This window comes from Sceloporus undulatus, chromosome 11 (assembly GCF_019175285.1).
Source record: "Sceloporus undulatus isolate JIND9_A2432 ecotype Alabama chromosome 11, SceUnd_v1.1, whole genome shotgun sequence".
In the NCBI taxonomy this organism is placed as follows: Eukaryota; Metazoa; Chordata; class Lepidosauria; order Squamata; family Phrynosomatidae; genus Sceloporus; species Sceloporus undulatus.
Genome location: NC_056532.1, coordinates 7,284,154 through 7,301,427, shown reverse-complemented (window position 1 = coordinate 7,301,427; position 17,274 = coordinate 7,284,154). Strand labels below are relative to the sequence as shown.

Genomic DNA, 17,274 nt, shown 5'->3' with positions numbered 1-17,274 from the left:
TACATATGGCACTGTGTATTTGGCTAAATCGGTAAAAAATGAGCTGGAAGGAGCAAGGACAGGTCATAAGAGATGGAGACTTCTGGATCCGGGGGTGAGTTAATGCCGTCTGCCTTGGATATTAAACACATCGACCCTCCCAGGCCTCCCTTGCAAGGTATGGAGAAATCAGAATGGAACTTACTGGGGGAGAAGCAAACCGGCAGGAGGGAGAACTACCACAGGAGCTGCCAGACACTGAGCCGGTGTATGCTGGCACGGGCACGGGGCAAGCTGGGGAGAGATGGGGTGGAAACGATATAAGGATAAGCTGGATTGTGAGGAGTCAACATCTTCAAACATCTGTCATTAAAACTGGGAAAGAAACTTCTGAGAAGCCACGCCAAAGCTTGGAAAGGTCTCCTTTTGGAAGAACTCGCAGGGATTCTGTGAGTTGTCCAAACCCACCCAAAAGGAAACATTTCCATGCTCTGAGTAAAACCCTTCCACAATTAGAAGAGTACAATACTGCAGAGAAAAGATTTTCAGAAACAACTGGACCCGATCAATGTTGGAAAAGGACAACACAATCAGAACTATTAAGTGTATTGTATATGGGGCTGGAAAATAGACCAGAACCATGCAGGGCCTCTGAAAAATGACATGCTGCTTTCTGTCCAGGAAGGTGGATAAAGGCAAGCCAGAGAGAACTGAATCCCAACTTACATTTTTTGACCATCGAAACCTGATCCAGGAACGGGTGGTTGAAGAAGGCTTCTGCAAGAGAGAGAAAGGAGACCGCAAAAACGGATTAGCCTCAGAAAGGGAGAGGATGGGGCGGCTGCCAGGTTGCCCACATGCCCACACAAATCAATACCCTTCCCAACCAGTGCCTAGAAGAGCTTATGAAAGATTAAAAAGCCCATCCAAAGGGGCGCATCGCTATTTCCGTTTGGAAAGGAAAACGCCGTCCATCACTCCAAGACGGAGTAAAACGGAGGAAGCCGAGACAGGTACTTAAGAACCCATTTCGCCCGCCGATGATATTAAATAAAATGCTCTCTTCGCAGGGAAAAATGCCAAAGCGATCAGGTGGCATTCCTTGCTTGGCCCCAAATCTGGACATGGCTATTACAAGAGTCTGGAAAAACAACCGTTCTGGACTACAGCTCACAGAAAAGACCAGCCAGCATGGGCTACTGCAAGAACCAACGGTTGCTGCATCCTGGAGGTTTCTCTTATCAGTTGCATTTGCAGCCAAACTCACACAACCCAGATGTTGTGGGGGGACACAAGCCTTTGGCAGCTGTTCAAGCTGGTGGTGAGAAGGTCCAATGGGGTGTGCATGGATTAAAACAGCACCCTGATACATGTGTTTCCAATATGGACAGCTCTGCTATTAAGCACAGTGAAGCTGCCTGGGGTGGTCCCATCATCCCCAATTCTCCCTTTCAGAGGGCAGAGCCATGTGGGATGCCTGGGCCACCCTGCTCCCCTTAGATATGATGGAAGATCCTGCCCCATTACTGAATTTCCAGCCCCTTCTTGCTTTTGCATGTGGCACGGAGAGGGGGCCACCTTGTCCTTGACGTCAGGCAGCAAAACGTGCTGGGATGGCCTGGCCAACATCCTATCTGTTCTGCTTTGAACCTAACCTTGGATATAAGCATGCCTCTCCATCTCCAGTCTGTTTTCCTTTTCAAATCGAAGCTGACCTACCTAGGAAGAGTTTGGGAGAGATATCACACTCCGCAGACAGCTTCAAACCCCATGTTCCAGAACGCTTCCAATACAATTCCCACAGAGGCTGTTCTCATGCAAACAACGATAGCCTTTCAACCCTGGCCTTGCAGATGGCAAAGAAGGGGGGTGTCTCTTTTGGGGAGGAAGAAAAGGTGACTCACAACTGTATTGGGAAACACAAAGGGTGAGTACATCTGGGTGCCAAAGAACAAGGGGGCGGACATGTTTTGCGGACATGTTTGTGTGTATGTTGTGCGCTCAGCTAACACCGATAGAGCCGAGGGGGGGGGGGGCGATGATTAACAGCGCTCGGACCAAGGTGTGCTGACACTCAAAGCAAACAGCCGCTCACATGGGAGTTCACAGGTCTCAAACTCTGCCCCCGAGACATTTTAAGTCAGCAGACGAACAGGTCTAGCGCCCAAGATCAAGAGACTTGGGTGTCCCAGCTTGGGAACACGGTGTTCTGCTATCTGGGATGGAAAACTCCCAGCTACAGTCCAGATCAACAAGCTTTGCTCTCCTGGAACATGCTGTCTATCTGTGGCTATGAGGCTGAAGAGATAAAGGGGGAAGGGTGCCAACTGGAACCCTGCGCCAGCTCTATGGAGGTTCCTCCTGAGTTATCAATTAATGTCCACAACGGTCAGCGGAGAGGCATTGTCCAATCCTCACCACCTTTATCACAACCTTGTCCAGTCCTTTCTTCTGTCTCCTTCTTTCCAACTGACCCAAAGTAAAGTGATCGACAACCAGGTGCGCTGTTTTTAGTATGTAAGGTATTTTTATAAGCTTAATTTTACAAGTTGGCCACAAAAACTTGGTCTTTCACGGGCTCTTTCTCTATATCCTGCCCAGCTTTGGAAGCAGCTACTGAGCAAGGAGTCCGCGACCGATCAAAACCTATGTTGGCAGAAAGGCTGTTATGTTAGAAACCTTCCCAGACAACCATCGCAGAGGCCAAGCTCGACGTTACGACATGAAATGCTGCTATTAATAGTCCCATGCGCTATTTTCAGAGTGACTCTGCGCCGGCTGTGTGGGGGTTTTCTTCCCTTTTTAATCATTAAACACAATGACTCGTACAGGTTGTATGAAGCTGGTTCCGCACTTGTCACACCGCTCTTTTGTGTATGTGTGCGCTTGCATGGGTGCAACTCTATTGCTAAGGAGCCCAGGATTATATAAGCGGCTCGTGCTGTTTACCGCCCGGCTCCCATAACCGGAAATGCTGCAGCGACTTGCTTTTCTCTGGGCACAGGCCCAAAGGGCTGAGGATAGAGAGCGACAAGCCGAGAGGAGAAACTGCCCACTCGGCAGTTCTTTCGCTCTCCGCCGCCAACCTTTTTCTTTAGTAGGCGGCTGGTGTGTTGAAAGGCGAAACGAAGCAAACAGCCATCAAGGAATCAATCTGGATTTCATCCACGATTTTTGAAGAACCCAGTCTCAGATATGAAAGCATCCCATTCACCAGAAGTGTCATTGGTTAACTATACCGACTGCTACTCCCCTGAAGCAGCTTTCTTTTGGCACAGTGTGGAGGGAGATCCCCAAAGAAGTCTAAGCGGACGGTCTTTCAGACTCTACTGGATTTGAACCCCAGTTTAGGACTGTCAGGTGACAGCAAAACCTCCCTTGCCCTGGAAGAACTGCCAAAATGGTGAGAAAACATGACAAAAAGCCCCCAAAATTGTTATGAGTTCACTATGTGCGCCTGTGCCTTCATGTTGGCTTATGGTGACCCCATGAAATCCATAGGGTTTTTTGAGGCAAGGAATACTTAGATGTGGTTTCACCATTCCCTTCCTTTGAAATCTAATCTATAGCTCCCGGGATTCCCTGATGGTCTCCCATCAAGTGTTAACCAAGGCTGACCTTGCTTAGCTTCTAAAATCAGACAGGATCTGGTGCGTTTAGCAGTGAGATTTTCCATGAGTCTTTGGCTCACTGACAAAAGGCAGGATAAAACTGCGACCCATAAATGCAGAAGTTTAGGGCATGTGGTTCTTACCAACAGCTGCTAGTTACGAAATTGAAGCCACAGATTGAGAAGCGGTCTGCCATGAGGACACTTCCCTTCGTGATTTTGATGACAAGAAGAACCTGACAACACACCTTTTCTTTTGGGGAGGTGGGGGTTTGCTAGTCCAGAAGGACACAACCTTGTTTGAGCCAGAAGTATAGCAATTGTGTTTTGCTACCTTCCCTCCCTCTCCACTAATCCTTTTCCATTTTCTAAAACAATTCTGAACAACCACGACAATAAAGGTGGTGATCCAATGTACAAAACACACATCTGGGCTCAAACGTCTTGGTTTTACAAAACTGTCACCTGGATCGCGACTCAAGTCATACTCTCTCACAGATTTTGAGGGAGGCAATGGTAAACCTCCTCTGAGTAAAACTTGATAAGAAAAACCTAGGATAGATGCACTGTAACAACAACAAGTTGAAAAGAAAAAGGAAAGGTTGACACTTTTGAACAGCGGTCCCCGAAGAAGAGTTCTGTCCGACTCCAAAGCCTGCACTGTCCTGCATTTCAAGCCAGTCTTGTGAAAGGCATCACCACATTGCTCAGAAAGTGCCTATGGCAGGTGGCCAAAGGATTTTAGGAGTTGTAGTCCAACACATCTTGAAGGGGCCAGCCTGAGGAAAGTCTGATCTAAGGCCTTGGTATGAAGCCTCATCCAACCTTACATGTAAACTGGCTCACGCAAAGAAGCAAAAGGAAATAGCAGAGGGATCCCTACACAAAGAGAATCTCTTAAATCTCTTACTTACCGAAGTCCATTCTGTCTTTCTGGTTTCTCTGAAGCAAACCCAACAGCAGGTCAGCCAAGTATGCCGATGTTTCCCTGGGGACACTGAACACAAAAGAGGAAGAAACAGTTACTTGACTTAAAAAGAAAGAAGAGAAAGAGGCAGGGAGGGCGGGCTACAGAACAAATACGTCTGTTGAGATGATCTACAGCCCTTTCTCATAAACTCCCAAGGTTTGGATTCTCAGATGTCACAGCGTACACATACCTGGGGATCAGATTCCTGTTCTTTTCGTAAAACATCCTTAAATCTTGAGGACTATTGGCCTGTGAAAGGGAAGGAAAATGTGGTTTATCAAAAGCTACCTTGACAAGATATACACACCTAAGCCCAAGCAGAACCCTTGGGGGGAAAGCTCTGTTTTGGGAATGTTGACTCTTAGAACCCTTCATCCAAACACTGATTTCCAAAGGTACTGAAAACTAAGAACAGATTCCTTCAAGCATCAAGAAAGCATGTCTTCAAATAAGAATTTCTGTACCCCACACAAGCAATTCTCTATTCCTAATGCAAACTGTGTTACATATATATAAGTTTCCCTGTAGCTATGGGTTGCAAAACCATTTCAAACTCAGTTTCAATTCTGTTTTAAAAGGGAGCCAAAGTCAGCTACTAGTACAACTGCAGCAGGAAAATCACAGTGAATGCTAAGAAGGGAAAGGGGAAATCATATCAGAGGAGAACGGAAGAGACGTTTCCAAGATGATTTCCCCAGTTTTCAAACCACAGTTTGCAGGGAATGAAACAGCATACATCTTCAAAGTTATTCCCCAGCTAAGGTGTGGGTTCTTCACAACCGAACACATTCTCGTTGCGCAGAATATGCTGCTGTGGAAGTTTATAAATCTATTCTTCATCTGTGGGTGGAATAACAGCCTTAACTCAACCATCCATACCTGAAAAGGCGGCTTTCCAACCAGACACTGGTAGATCACCGTTCCGATGCTCCAAAGATCAGCTTTAGCATCGTAGTGCTGTGACATGATCACTTCAGGAGCCTGAAAAATATGAAGGGTGAATGGTCAGAAGAGAGGAGGGCACTAATGAAATATTGTGGGGAGAAGGGGAGGAACATCTCACAGAGTGTTCAAAGATTGTTGAATGCCAAAATCAGGATCGCCCAAACCATAACACCTCTGATTTCTGTGTATGGATATGAAAGCTAGACAATAGAAAAGCTGGTGGGGAAAATGCTCATTTACACTGGTGTGTTGGCGCAACATAACCCTAACTATGTTGGCACTGGTGGGAGGAGGAGATGCACAAAGAAAGACGGGCAACAGAGAAACACGGTGCCTTGGAGCTGGTGGATTGTGTCTGCCTTCCCTCACTGTCAGTACTTAACTATGGGGAAAGTGCATCAACAGCACTCCAGCCTTCAAGCCTGACGACAGCAGTGAAAACTTTATGAGCCATTACTCACCATATACATAGGGGAACCGCAGAGGGTGGCTGCCATCATGTTGCTCTGGAGATAGCGTGCAAAGCCAAAGTCAGCTGTTTAAAGAGAAGCAAGAGTCACCTATCTCTTTAATTGCCAATTAGAAGAAAACCCAAGACACAGATGTAACATAACCCCTGACCTGCGAGACATGATGTACATGAACCACATAGAATGAAAATGCCACAAACAGGGCTCCCCATCCCTCCTGGCTGCAGTATCAGCAGCTTGGATTCAGCGAGAACAACAGATAAACATAACAATAAGCTGGAAATTAGAAATGAAGGCTGGCACACCCAGCCCTCACCTTGCCAAACTAAGAGTGGATAGAGTACAGACCTACAGATGTTGTTGGGCCACAAAATCCAGCACTTAGCCACTGCCTAGGCTGGCTAAGGCTCATGGAAGCTGCAGTCCAACACATCTGCAGGACTAGACCTGGCCCAACCCTGTGCTAAGTCATAGCGGGATGCTTTAACCATATAATTTCCCACAAATAACTAGACAAACCACATGATTTGTCTTCCCCATTTCTGGCCTGATTGTATCTCACCCCTTCAATCTGCTCTGGTTTCACAACAGGCAGTTGGGAAAACAGGCCAAGGTTAAGGCACAATTCTGGGCTCCGATGTCACAGCACACTGTGGTTTAAAACAAACAGAATTTGCAAACCAACAACAAGCCATGGCTTGCGGTTTATGAATAGTCAATAAACAATGCTGTTGTGGTTGTTGTTTTACAGGAAAGTATCTGGTCACAACAAGAAGCCAGCATTCAACAAGCTTGGCCTACATTATTTGCCTATTATCTCTGTGCTAGTGCGCAGAATTACTTACCTATTTTGATGCGGATGCCGCTGAGGCTTGCCTTCCTGCGATTGGCATACGACAGGAGGATGTTCTGAGGCTTGAGATCCCTGTGGATGATCCCTTTGCTGTGGAGGATGCGCATGGCGGCTGCAATCTGCTGCAAGAAGACCCGGATGGTGTCTTCGCTGAGAGTTCCTTTTGCTGAAGGAGGAAGGAAAATGTCTCAGTTCTAATGCTATGGCTGCCCCTAAAGGTCTCTCTGGCCTTTCAGAGGCTTTGTTAACAAAAGTATGCCTGTGACACCCCCTTTTTAAAGAGATTTTCAGCCATGTATCAAGAACCATAAGCAACTTATTACCTTGTAAGTAATCAGCCAGATCACCACCATTGCAATACTGCGTAAGAGAAAGCAAAAAACAGATTTCAGATTTGCTGGTTGTCTATATACTTTGTCTGCCTGCACTAGGGCAGCCATTACATAGTGCAATGTTATGTTAAAGAGAACAGGAGCACCCATCATCCTGACATGATTCTTTCCTCCCTCCTCTTGTCTATAGACACCTTGTTTCGTTTTTCATTTTCTGAGCTAACCAGGGTCAAGCATCTTATCTGTACAGGAATGGTTTGCTAACCGTGATTAAATCAGCGTTCATATCCCCACTTGCTCTGGAATATGGACTCAAGGCTTCATGGATAAATTCACTCAATATATACAAGAATACAAAGGTAGCACCAGGACTACGATCCCAAAGTTCAAGGAGGAGGAAAATGCCCGCAAGGAGGTGATGGTGGTAAGATCCGCTTATCCACAGGGTTAAAGATATGCTTGGATGTTTGATTTCCTAACTCTCCGGGGGGAATCAAAAAGGTATTTGCCACCTGAACGGCTCTGAACACATTCTCAATTATTCACACCTCAATTAACTTTGGACATTTTGCTTAAGAATTGGAGGTACACCGAATGAGGGGACTCAATAATTCATGGAGCCTGTTCGCTAAGCGTCGGTAGATTTAACAGCCATGTCACAGACAAGAGAGAAGAAAATGGGTTGCTCCTTATCGTGGAAGAAAAACCAATGGACATCTATAAAGCGGCTGTCTGAGAAACGCTCAGGAACAAAGTGTATTTGAGGATTAGAAGAGGAGAGGAGGAAGACTCCACCCAACGTCTTCTCGGCTGTGAATTTCCATCCAGTGGCCAGATCTAAAAATGTCCTTTCCCCCTTCATTTTTGCCTGGAAGTTTGAAAGCTTTATGGCTACGGCTTGCAGCTTCTGAATATTCTACCTATTCTGTTACAGATCTCAGATTGAGAGATACGAGTAAATAATACTCTCTCTCAAATCAAGGTGTTGGTAGCAACAAAGCAGCTCCTATTATGAGCCAAGAAGACAGGTACTGGGAGTCCATTGCTGGCTAAGTTGTCCTTCTAAAGGAGGACCTGGCACCCACAGAGGGTCTGGGATATGCCTTTAACCCTGCTACCTTTGAACGGCTGTGGGATGTACCTGCACATTAGGGAGGAAACCGGTAGTGACTTCTGGTTTTTCAGCATGCACAAAAGGCAGCATCCAGGGCATAGTCCTTTCTATAAGGTTACAACAATCTACAAATGGGAACAAGTGCTATGAAGAAGGAATACTGTACATACCTCCATTACCAGAAAGACAGAGTTGGGCAGCTCCTGAAAAACAAGCAGAGAAACGTCTCATTAAATAGAAAGGGTGGAAACAGCGTTACGTGAGATCAAACCCTTGGTCCATCGAGTTCAGTAGTTTCAGCACTGACTAGTGCAAGGGCCTTTCCAGGTCCAAGACAGACATCTTTTCCTAAACAGCTGGAGAGGAGTGAGCAACACCCTGCCATGCACCTTCCCCACAAATGCCATCGAGGTTGAATATGTATTACAGCATATATATCCATCACCACATTGTGATGCCGCATCTCTGCTCCAACTGCTGTTAGAACTGCAGCTGCATCACAAAATATGCCTTAACCACAATCCCGCTGATGGTTTTTTTTACCCATTTCCTTGACATCCTCTACTGAATTTCCATTAGTTTGCCTTTCCTGAAAGCGGCAATCCCTGTCAACCCAACCCCTCTGGGACGCCAGCTGCCCAACCATGCCGCCTGGCACAGATGCCACTCTGGACATGGAAGGCCCTCGTGGCCGGGCAGAAATCCGAGACAGAGACACAGCTGAGATCTTCCCAGCGGGCTTGTCCTCGGCTGACTCCCTGCGCTCCAGTCTTTGGCCTGCTAGGAAGGAGCCAACCGCTCCAGAGACAAAGCTCCCTCTCTAAGCCAGCGCCCAGCCTTCCGGAGACCAGACATAACTGTACCAGTTTGCCCAAATGTCAGTGTATCAACCTCACAGAGAAGCCATCAGAGATGCCAACATCAAGCATGGTGGTGGGGATCCTTCTTGTGAGACCATCTCCCTCAAAGTCAATTCTCTTATCAATTCAAAGCAAGCAACACACACACTAGAGGTATACTTGGCTTCTTTCAGACTATGCAATCCTATCGTCCACTGACCGTGCCAAAAACCATGGTCCAAAGGCTGGAAAGAAGCCAGATTCTCTATCCCACCTTTAAAGGAGGTGGAAGCTGTTTGCCATGCGGACTACAAACAAATGAGGCAAAGAATAGTATTAATAAGAGTCGGCAATTTCAGTGTGTGTCTGCAGGTGGAGCGCACAAACACATATTTATCGCAAAGAAGCTTTCTCCGCCGCACGACAGAAATAAACACCCAAAAGGGCCTCGATAACTGGGCCTAATTTTAACATTACAAGGCTTTAGTAGAGGAAAAACAGCTTACATAAGTGCTCCGGATCGTACTAGCGACTGCTGAGCCCTAGAAGGGAATATAAAACCCTGGAGTCTATTTCGAACAAGGCCCCGAGCTTGACGCGCCTTTATTAAAAACAGATGGCAATCCGGCAGAGGAAGAAAGAGGGCAGGGCCATGCCACGGGCCGGCCAAAGCAGCCTGGGCAGGAGCCGACTACGCCAGCTGAACGTGAGAACGATCCCAAGCTCCAGGGCAGAAACAGGGAGGGAAACGCCATAACAGACGGCGTCATTGATGCACTTGGTTATTGATAAAAAAGCAGCGATGCTCCAAATGTCTTCAGCCTGCCAGGTATTTTGAATGGTGCTCAAAGTGTCTCCCTTCCCATCCAACGTGCCTCAAGATATGGGAGATATTCTGTCTCCCTCCTGCCCCAACTTTCCTTCCTAGGCGGTGGCAGGCTAAAACAAGCATCTCTTTGCTGGAAAGGTGACTTTAAAGCGCATACACTTGGCCCTCCACATTTGCGGCGCTGACTTTTGTGGATTCGATTAATATGTTCTTTCTAGAAATCTCTAGGTCCTCCAGTGCAACTCTATGGCCAGCTTTTGCCAGGCGTTATGCTGGAGGACCTAATATTCCTAGAGAGAACACTTCTCTAAGCACTTGTAGGTCCTCCAGCAGAATCCTATAGTCAACCTCTGGTGGATGTTGGCCACAGAGTTGCGCTGGAGGACCTAGAGATTCATAGACAGGTGTTCCTGCAGGTTAAAAAGAATAGTGCTTTTTTATTAGCGGCTTTTCCTCTTTCAAGGGGGTCCAGGGTCCTTTAGCTCCGGCAAATGCGGAGGGCCCACTGCAGTTGTTCACGTTTATACCCTGCTCTAGGCTTGAAAGGCTTTCGTAGTGGATTATGCTCAAAATGGTGGTCCGTGGGCCAATGCCACTCCATACGCGAACGAAAGAACACATCATAGCCAATGTGTGCAAATATAGTACCGATCTCAGCCAACTCGATAGAAGGTGAGGGTTACTGGAAGGATTTCAACCAGCATAGACTCTTTCCTTGTCCTCAGTTGGCAGCACGGCCGAGTTGTTTACACTGCAAAGCAGCAACGTCTAGGAAAGTCTGCAGGGATCCAACGGAAAGCTGTCTCCTGCTTCCCAGGGCGGCGCATGAAAAACAGATATTGCCGAAAGGGACAGGATCCCCATGGTTGCTCTGCTTGCTCAGAACGCATTGAAAAGCAGCCCTTTAAATCAGCGAGGAAGGAGGCTAGAGAGGCACACAGCCCTTCAAGTCACACACATTCTCTCTCTCCTTATACTGGTGATTTATATTAATGTTGAGAGGAAGAGCTGATTCCCCAACCAAGCCCTCAGGGGAGTCATGCGCTCTCTCAGTGCCTCTTTTTCGTATCTGATTCAACCCATTCACAGCTGCCTTCGATGCATCTTCCAGGAGACAGGCCATTTAGGAAATCTGGAGCCGAACACTTAAATGCAAACAGCCTTCCTTTGTGCAAAGAAGATGGGCACTGCTTGTACAGGTGCAATATTTCTTTGGATATGTTGCTGCTTTCACGTGCGTTCAAGTCAATTCTGGCTTGTGGCAAGCCTCTCCTAGGGTTTCCTTGGCTTGACTGACTCTGGACAAGTCTGATCTACGGCTGAGGATTCAAACTTTGGTCCAAATCCTAGTCCAAACCATTACACCGGCCCCTGCATATGAGAAATAGGAATCCACAAAATTCTAAGACCAGAACTAGTAGTATGTGCCACTATATGCTGTAACCATAAACTAGTGCCTGAGGAAGTAGTTGATTCTCTTTGTGGCAGCTTTCTTCACTGTCTGGCATCCATACCTAGAAATCAGAAATGCTATGGCACAGACGAACCTGAGCGATATTTAATGATATAGAGTTCAAATGACGGCAGGTCATCGCCGAAATGATCTTACTTAGATTGCACCGTTCAGAAAAATGATCTTCCCATCAATGGCAAATTTCTGCCTCAACAGACGAGAGCATCAACAGCGCTTCTCGGAAAGAGAAAAGCATCTCTGGCACTTCTGGACTGACTCATCACACGGAGCAAATGTGATCCACAGTGTGGCATCTCCTCTTTGGGCTGGCCGCCCGCCAAGAACGGTTTTCAGCGCTTTCAGCCTCCGTCAAAAACAATCTCAGCTGCGGCGACTCCAGCTGACATGCCAAGATGACTGACGTGCGACCGGGTTTGTTTTTAAACTCTGGTGGTTATGGGGAATGCTCATTCCATCCAGGTTTCCATGCAAACCTTGTGTTGCCATGATGCACCCCCGTGCCAGCAACCACTTGGAGGGGTGGATGTGCTTCAGGGATGAGACCGATGTCTCAGAAGATACACTGCAAGTATGTGGCTCTCTAGAATTCCCTGGGTCCCCATGAGGTCCCTTAATCCCCAAGTTACCACTCCTGTACTATGAGATACCATATACATGCATACATACATAGAAATTTTAGTCCAAAATTGACCCCCAAAACCTGGTTCAACTTATCCATGGGTCAATGTAAATGCAGCGGACCCTTGTTATTTGCTGAGGTTTGGTTCTAGGATCCCCTGTGGATAACAAAATCCATGGATGCTCAAGTCCCATTAAATATAATGACACAGTCAAATGGTGTCCCTTATAAAAAATGGAAAATCAAGGTTTGATATTTGAAATGTATACTTTTTTGGAACATTTGCAAACCGTGGATGCTTGAATCCGTGTATAAAAAATCAGTGTATAAGAAGAGCTGACTGTACTGTACTTTAACTCTTATAAAAAAGGGAACCATCGCCTGGTGAAAGAGTGTAATGTGTCCTGGAAACATTGGCCTCCTTTACTCTCATCAATCCAGCCTTTAGGGCAGTGGTTCCCAACCTGTGGGTCGGGACCCCTTTGGGGGTCGAACGACCCTTTCACAGGGGTCGCCTAAGACCATCGGAAAACACATATTTGCATGTAGCAATGAAAATAATTGTATGGTTGGGGGTCGCCACAACATGAGGAACTGTATTAAAGGGTCGCGGCATTAGAAAGGTTGGGAACCACTGCTTTAGGGTAAGCCTAAATAGTTAAGCCTGCTTTGGCACTGTTTTCCTTTGCTTCATAATTTAGATTTTGTTGCATGCCCCTAAGTATGATATGACTCTGATATGATCCACGGGTCATATCACAATCCTTAATTTTGGCCCCCAAACCTGCTCACGACTTATACATGAGGTGGACTTATAGTCAAGGATATATGGTACTTTAAACCCAAGACGCCAGATTGTTTTTCAGATGCTGCCTTGGGGCTGATGGGAGTCATGGTTCAATTCATCCGGAGGGTGCCTGTTTGGGGATAAAAAGTGGTATACCACCACAGTGTGACAAACTGCAGCCTCCTGGCTTGCTCCAGATGCACAAGCCATCTTATGGAAATCACGTTTTATCTGCTTATCAGGTTTTCCACCTGAGGTGTTCAACCAACACAATGGGCCCTTTGAATGCAAAAGTGAAGGACTCAGAACAACAACAACAACAACCAGAGGCACTTTCTGTGTTGCAGATTATCCAGAAAGTTAACAAAAAGTACTGACACTTCCACAAAAGTTAAGACAAATTGCTAAGAGAACATGCTGCGGAGCTGAATTCCAAGCGCAAAGCCCCACTAGCGCCAAAGACTCCCTCCATTTCCAGACCGGCCCTTGCAAGCCAGTCCAAAGAAGTCACTTTCCTGCCAGAGGACAGTGTGTCAAAGAAGAAGGTGATGCGCAAGAGCAGCATCCCAAACCTTTAGGGTGTGTTTGTTGTGCGTTTCACTGTCGCCATTGCCCTCCCCAGGGCTCTGAAACAGTCAATTAAAATGGGCGCGCCGACTATGGCGAGGTCTAGGTACAAAGGGAGGGATGCGCAAGTCACCTCACAAAACATGTCCATGCACTCAGTGTTTGGAAGGGTTTCTTTTTTCCTGAACTACATCTCCCAGAATCCCCCCACCCCACTCCCTAGCAAGCCAGAAATGAACTTTCCAAAGCCAAAAGAAAGGAGCCTATAAGCCCCTGCTTCATCATCCTTGGCAAGCAGATAATCTTTTCAAGAAGGGCTGGCAACAAGGTGCAAGCAAGGAACAAACAGGCAGGAGAGAAAGGCGCCGCTGCCCTCGGCGGAGAGAGAAGCCCGCCCCCTTCGTCGCAGGTGACTAATTAATCCCATCTCGTTAAACCCTGCGACGTGCCACCTTTCACAAGCACGGCCTCACGAAGGAATGCCAGCCCACATGCCTCTTGGCCTGGGCAAGAAGAGATGGGATAAGCCAAGGGGAGCAGGGATTCAGCATCCCCCAAGCCTACCTTTTAAAGCAGTGATTCCCAACCTCTGGTCCTCCAGGTGTCTTGGACTTCAGCTCCCAGAAGCCCCAGCTAGCTTGGCCAACAGCATGGAATTCTGGGAGCTGAAGTCCAAAACATCTGGAGGACCAAAGGTTGGGAACCACTGTTTTAAAGCTTATTTTTCTGGGATTTTAACAAAATGCCAACCTGGTTACCCTCGGACTTGTTTTCCGGGTGATCTTGGGTCAACGCCTTTCTCCTTCTCTCCGCCTGACCTACCTCACAGGGTTGTTCTGAAGGCAAAGAGAGCAGGGAGCCAAATAGGAAGGAAGGAAGGACATTTCAAGTTAAGCTGGCAACAAGATAAGTCCCAACGACAGCTGCTTGCCACGACTCAACGCAGCCCAGCCTTGGCAACCAGTTCTGTTTTGCTTGGTTCTGGCCCCATGCTGTCATGTTTTGCTTCCTTGCTAGATGTTACATGCCTTCATTTCTCTGCCATGGCCTTGGGTCGGTGCAGCTGCTCAAGCAATCTCGAAGGAAAGGGAATGCAGGGTGGGGACAGGGTTGACTAAAGGCCAAATGGCTGGGAGTTAAAAGCAAGCCTCAAGAAATGGGAACTGCTTTTGCAGAGCTGACCACCAAACTTGTCCTTGCTACCCATTCTGCATGGAGTGGTCCATGGCTGATTCCTTGAGTGCCCCACAAATGCATTCCTTACCTATGGATAATGTCCACATACACACACACAGACACTCCACCTTGCAGTGTCTTTTAACTCTTCTGCCTTGGGTGACATTTCGTGTTTGGAAACTAACCCCAGGCATACCGAGAAGGATGACGTGTCTCCACGCGGCCGGGGGTTGTTTCCAGCCAAGTGCCAACGGAGGCCTGGCATTGCTCACCTCGCAAATACTCTGACTGCTACATGCCTACTCACCCAGAGTCCATGGTGCCCTTCGGAGTCATGGGATCCGGAAATATAAACAGGCCAAACGTGATTCGCCTCATGGTCATTCTTGACCTTTTAGGAACTCAGCAGGAGAGGAACAGAACCAACAGGCCAAGGTGGTGGCACAGGGATGCTCAACCTGGGGACTTTGCCCTCACCTTATGCCCCCAGGTTTGTTGGGAAATGGCCCTTCTTGTTGCTTTATTTTACAAGAAGTAGGAGGAGATTAAGTCAGTGTGGTGTAGAGATATGAATTTTAGATTAAGTGACTCCAATAGACCCGGGTTTGAATCTCTGTTCAACAACTGGAAGACCTTGGATAAGATCCACTCTCTCAGCCTCAGAAAAAGGCAATGGCAAAACTCCTTGGTATACATCTTGCCAAAGATGCCATCCTATGTTCGATCTTACCTGAAGGCAGAACAACACAGGCTTGGAGCAGGAGTGCCAAAGGTACCGGGCACCCCTTTTAACTCCTCCTTTGCTCCCAATACGGCAAATTAATCCCAATAAAAAACCACATCCTCACCCTTGTGAAATTCTCCTCCATCACCAGGCATGAGAATATGGATCTCTTGAAACAACCGACACCTTCCAGCGCTGCCAGACTACAATTCCCATCCTCACCGGGAAGCCCTGTCTGGGGATAATTGAATTTGTGGCCCAACAGAGCCAGAGGTGGGATGCTGAGCCAAAAACACTACTTCCAGACCAATGTGACAACAATGGCAGAGGAAGGAGGCACAGGAGGAACCTGAGCCGTCGCAAAGCTGCCAATCCCCCAGCGCACAGCAACAACCTGTAATCCCGGTAAATATAGCTGTGTCTCAACCATCCCTGGCCTTGGGAGACGGCACGCCATCTCCTCTTAAGGAAAACCTAGCCAGACACACGCTGCTGAAAGCGCCCTGGACTAGTGACCTTTCCACCTTGGAAAGCAGCAGCTGCCACTGGAAGTAGTAGACAAGCTCAAACAATATCTGAAACCACCTTTTGTTTCTACTTCGCAAAGGGGTGGACAATGAAACTAAAAACTCAGAAGTGGCTAGGAGCCCAATTCTAGGTTTTTTTGGGGTGGGAAAGGAAGTTTTGGGGCGTTAAACAGGGCAGAGGGGTCCTACTATGGTTTTTAAAAAGGGCCACTCTTGGAGGTTTCTAGCAAGTTTGGAGGTGGCAAGGGCCACAAAACAACACTGAGGGTCACATATGAGCCCACGCTCACATCTTACCTGTTCCTATCTTTACAAGACACATAATTCCAGCCTAGATCCGGCAGATCGTGTACACTTGAAATTAGAAAAGGTATACAGCAAATGTATCATCGCAGTCATTCAGAAAGAAACTCTTTGCTGAGTTTTGCCCCCGGCCGCATTAGTAAGAACCCGTTCTTGACTTCTGGAAGTGTGCAGAAGATCCTGGAAAGGTGGTCTCCAGTGAAAGAGAGTCCACCGCCTACAGAACCAGTCTGCCTCATAACCAAAGAACTTACTCACGGTTGCAACATTTCTCCCAGACCCTGATCCAAACACACTGCTATTTCCAAACACACTTTCCAGTCCTTTGGGAGGTCATATTAAAGAGGTGGGTCCTTAACGTCATGTTTTGGGCCTTCAGTTCCCACAATCCCTTCCCACTGAATTGGGCTGCAGGCATTCAAAACCTCTGGAGGACCTTCAGAAGGTGCCCATCTACACTGACACTCTACTCCTCAGTGCAAAGCATTCTTGCCTCGCTGCGCCTGGCATCATGTTTTCTTCCACATTACAGTCTTGAGTATTTGCCAAAAATATCTATTTCCAGCGAACACACACACACACAATGTCTCTCTGACACAGTTAATGCCACAATAAAGCTGTGAAGTCTTTCAGAAGTGCCACCAGACTAAACTGTTGCGTCTGCTGCTCCACAAGCCATTATTGCCAACCTAAAAATGGTGAGAGTCACACATTAAAGGGGAACAAATGAGAGAACAAACTCACCTGGACATCGTAGAGGGCGACAATGTTCTCGTGCTGGAGCTCCTAGAAAACAGAAAATGGAGTGGTTCAGAGAACTGCAGCAAAGCTGTAGGATGGAGCCATTGCAGTTGAAGTGGTGTAAAATTGCATTATTTCAACAGTGTAGATGCAGCCAGAGCGAGGTGGATGCTAAGTGATATGGAGGGGCCTTACAACACAAAGAAACCTGTATATCAATTTGTGTCGTTGGTTGCATTTTACTTGCAACTACCCACCCAGAGGCCACTTTGCAAGTATGTGACAGGGCACCCATCTTAAAATAAACCATGGGAAACAGGAAGAGGCTGGTAAGAGGTTGCGCTGCGCATCCTGTCAGAGCTCTCTTAAGATTTCCTTCTGTCTCCTGCCTTGCTTTGACTCCCTTGAACCGTCT

The 17,274-nt window shown here is 47.3% G+C and overlaps 2 protein-coding genes across 9 annotated transcripts in view; one reads left to right on the top strand and one right to left on the bottom strand.

The window, feature by feature from the left end:
* The window catches only part of SHPK (sedoheptulokinase), a 938,822-nt gene that overhangs the window by 700,936 nt on the left and 220,612 nt on the right, over positions 1–17,274 (top strand). The window lies entirely within an intron of this gene.
* Positions 1–17,274, bottom strand: part of ULK2 (unc-51 like autophagy activating kinase 2) — a 40,037-nt gene that overhangs the window by 14,280 nt on the left and 8,483 nt on the right. For all 8 annotated transcript variants that reach the window (XM_042442345.1, XM_042442349.1, XM_042442351.1 and 5 more), the window contains exons 3-12: positions 16,863–16,904; positions 8,444–8,476; positions 7,151–7,187; positions 6,820–6,993; positions 5,966–6,039; positions 5,439–5,540; positions 4,750–4,808; positions 4,504–4,586; positions 706–756; positions 185–273 (exon numbers count right to left, since the gene is read on the bottom strand). In XM_042442345.1, coding sequence (XP_042298279.1) covers positions 185–273; positions 706–756; positions 4,504–4,586; positions 4,750–4,808; positions 5,439–5,540; positions 5,966–6,039; positions 6,820–6,993; positions 7,151–7,187; positions 8,444–8,476; positions 16,863–16,904 — 744 coding nt within the window. The remainder of the gene's footprint in view (positions 1–184; positions 274–705; positions 757–4,503; positions 4,587–4,749; positions 4,809–5,438; positions 5,541–5,965; positions 6,040–6,819; positions 6,994–7,150; positions 7,188–8,443; positions 8,477–16,862; positions 16,905–17,274) is intronic.